Source organism: Malurus melanocephalus, unplaced genomic scaffold, assembly GCF_030028575.1.
Source record: "Malurus melanocephalus ecotype Western Australia unplaced genomic scaffold, MMel_1.1 scaffold_1601, whole genome shotgun sequence".
Classification (NCBI taxonomy): Eukaryota; Metazoa; Chordata; class Aves; order Passeriformes; family Maluridae; genus Malurus; species Malurus melanocephalus.
In genome coordinates, this window is record NW_026624833.1 from 14,825 (window position 1) to 17,467 (window position 2,643).

At 59.0% G+C, this 2,643-nt stretch overlaps 1 protein-coding gene across 1 annotated transcript in view; it reads left to right on the forward strand.

Annotated features, from left to right (window-relative positions):
- The window catches only part of LOC130587175 (agrin-like), a gene marked incomplete at its 5' end in the record, with an annotated part of 14,561 nt that overhangs the window by 8,922 nt on the left and 2,996 nt on the right, over window positions 1–2,643 (forward strand). The window contains 3 exons of the mRNA XM_057388140.1: window positions 740–885; window positions 1,418–1,523; window positions 2,076–2,630. Of these exons, the coding sequence (XP_057244123.1) occupies window positions 740–885; window positions 1,418–1,523; window positions 2,076–2,630 (807 nt within the window). The remainder of the gene's footprint in view (window positions 1–739; window positions 886–1,417; window positions 1,524–2,075; window positions 2,631–2,643) is intronic.

Genomic DNA, 2,643 nt, shown 5'->3' on the forward strand with positions numbered 1-2,643 from the left:
TTTTGTAAATGGCATTTGGGATTTTATTAATGGGGTTTGGGGTTTTTATAAATGGGATTGGGGGTTTTATTAATGGGGTTTGGGGTTTTTTGTAAATGGGGTTTGGGGTTTTTATAAATGGGGTTTGGGGTTTTTATAAATAGGGTTTGGGGTTTTTGTAAATGGGGTTTGGGGTTTTTATAAATGGGGTTTGGGGTTTTTATAAACTGGATTTTGGGGGTTTTAAAAATGGGATTTGGGGTTTTATAAATGGGGTTTGGGGTATTTATAAATGGGGTTTGGGGTATTTATAAATGGGATTTGGGGTTTTTATAACTGGGATTGGGGGTTTTTATAAATGGGGTTTGGGGTATTTATAAATGGGATTTGGGGGTTTTATTAATGGGGTTTGGTGTTTTTATTAATGGGATTTTGGGGTTCTGTATTTGGGATTTTGGCTTCTCTATTAGGGATTTTATTTCCTGTATAATTGGTATTTTGGTCCCTGCATAATCGGGATTTTGAGGTTTTTATAAGTGGGATTTTTGTTCTTGTATAATTGGGATTTTGGTTCCCATATTTGGGATCTCAGTTCCCACATTTGGGATTCTGGTTGTATAACTGGGATTTTGGTTCCTGTATTTGGGATTTCAGTTCCTGTGTGATTGGGATTTCGATTCTCACATTTGGGATCTCAATTCCCTCATTTGGGATTTTCATTCCCATGTTTGGGATCTCGGTCCCCGTGTCCCCGTGACAGTTTTGGTGTCCCTGTCCCCAGACCCCTCGGCCCCCTCGTCGTGCCGGGAGCTGCGCTGTGAGTTCGGGGCGTCCTGCGTGGAGCTCGGCGGCTTCGCCCACTGCGAGTGCCCGTCCCCGCTGTGCCCCGAGGCCAACCGGACCAAGGTCTGGGGACAGCGGGGACATTGGGGGGATTGGGAACATTGAGGGGATTGGGGACATTGAGGGGACTGGGGGGATTGGGGACATTGGGGGGATTGGGGACATTGGGGACATTGGGACATTGGGAACATTGAGACATTGGGGACACGGGGGACATTGGGAACAATGAGGACATTGGGGACAGTGGGGACAGTGGGGGCACTGGGACATTTGGGACATTGGGGACAGTGGGGGATTGGGGACATTGGGACATTGGGGACATTGGGGACACTGGGGGATTGGAGATATTGGGGACAATGGGGACATTGGGACATTGGGGACACTGAGGATATTGGAGAGGTGTCTCAACCCCACAGATCCAGGGTGGCTGTCCCCTGCTGGGACAGGGTGACACACAGGTGTCAGGGATGCTCCGTGTCCCCCTGTCCCATTGCGGTCACCCAGAGTCCCCAAACCCTCGTGGGACACTCAGGGCCCCGTTCCCGTGCCGGGGTGTCCCAGGGGTGCAGCCCAGGGGTGTCCCCTGTGTCCCCAGGTGTGCGGCTCCGACGGTGTCACCTACGGGGACCAGTGCCAGCTGCGCACCATCGCCTGCCGGCAGGGCCAGCACATCAGCGTCCGGCACGCGGGCCAGTGCCACGGTCAGTGTCACCAGGGGAGGGACACGGGGAGTGTCACCAGGGGGAGGGGCACGGGAATGTCCCCAGGGTGGTGACATGGAGAGTGTCCCTTGGGATGGACACAGTTAAGTGTCCCTTGGGATGGTGCCACAGTCAGTGTCCCTGGGGTGGTGACACGGGAATGTCCCTGGGGGAGGGACACGGGAATGTCACCTGGGGGTGTGACATGGTCAGTATCCTTGGGGCGGTGCCATGGTCAGTGTCCCCATTGCTGCCATGGTCAGTGTCCCCAGGGCGGTGACACGGGAGTGTCTCCTGGGATGTGACATGGTCAGTGCCACGGTCAGTGTGTGGTCAGTGTCCTTGGGATGGTGCCATGGTCAGTGTCCCCAGGGTGGTGACACAGGAATGTCCTTGGGGCAGTGCCACGGTCAGTGTCCCCAGTGCAGTGCCACCTCACAGTGTCCGGCTGTCCCCCCCTGCCCTGGGGACACCCCTGGCCCTTCCCGGGGTTTGTCACCTCCCGCCCAGTGCCACCTGTCCCCATTGTCACCATGTCCCCTCCTCCCGCAGAGTCCAGTGGCCACACCAGCCCCCCTGAGCCCCCCACGCCGCTGCCCACGCTGGCCCCGGACCGGCCACTGCTGCCCCCGCCCCCTCGGGCCACCCCGCAGCCCACGGGGCCGGTGGCCACCAGCTCCCCAGCCAGGCCCACGGACAGCGGCCACCACCCTGAGCATGGCCACCACCCCACGGACAGCGGTCATCGTCCCACGGACAGCGGCCACCACCACACAGAGCGCAGCCACCACCCCACAGAGAGTGGCCACCACCACACGGACAGTGGTCACCACCACATGGACAGTGGCCACCACACCACAGAACGTGGCCACCAGCCCACGACGCAGCGAGTGACCACAGCCAGGCCGGCCACCACGGCCAGACCGGCCACCACGGCCTGGTTCAGCCCCGGCGCGCCCAAGGCCACTGTCCGGCCGCTGGCCACAGCGCCGGTGGTCCTGGGCTCCGGCCAGCCAGGCTCGGGCGAGTCGGGCAGTGCCGAGGGCAGCGGTGACCAGGAGCCGGGGGCCAGCGGCGACCTGGAGTCCAGCGGGGCCGGATCGGCCGGTGAGCGCCACCC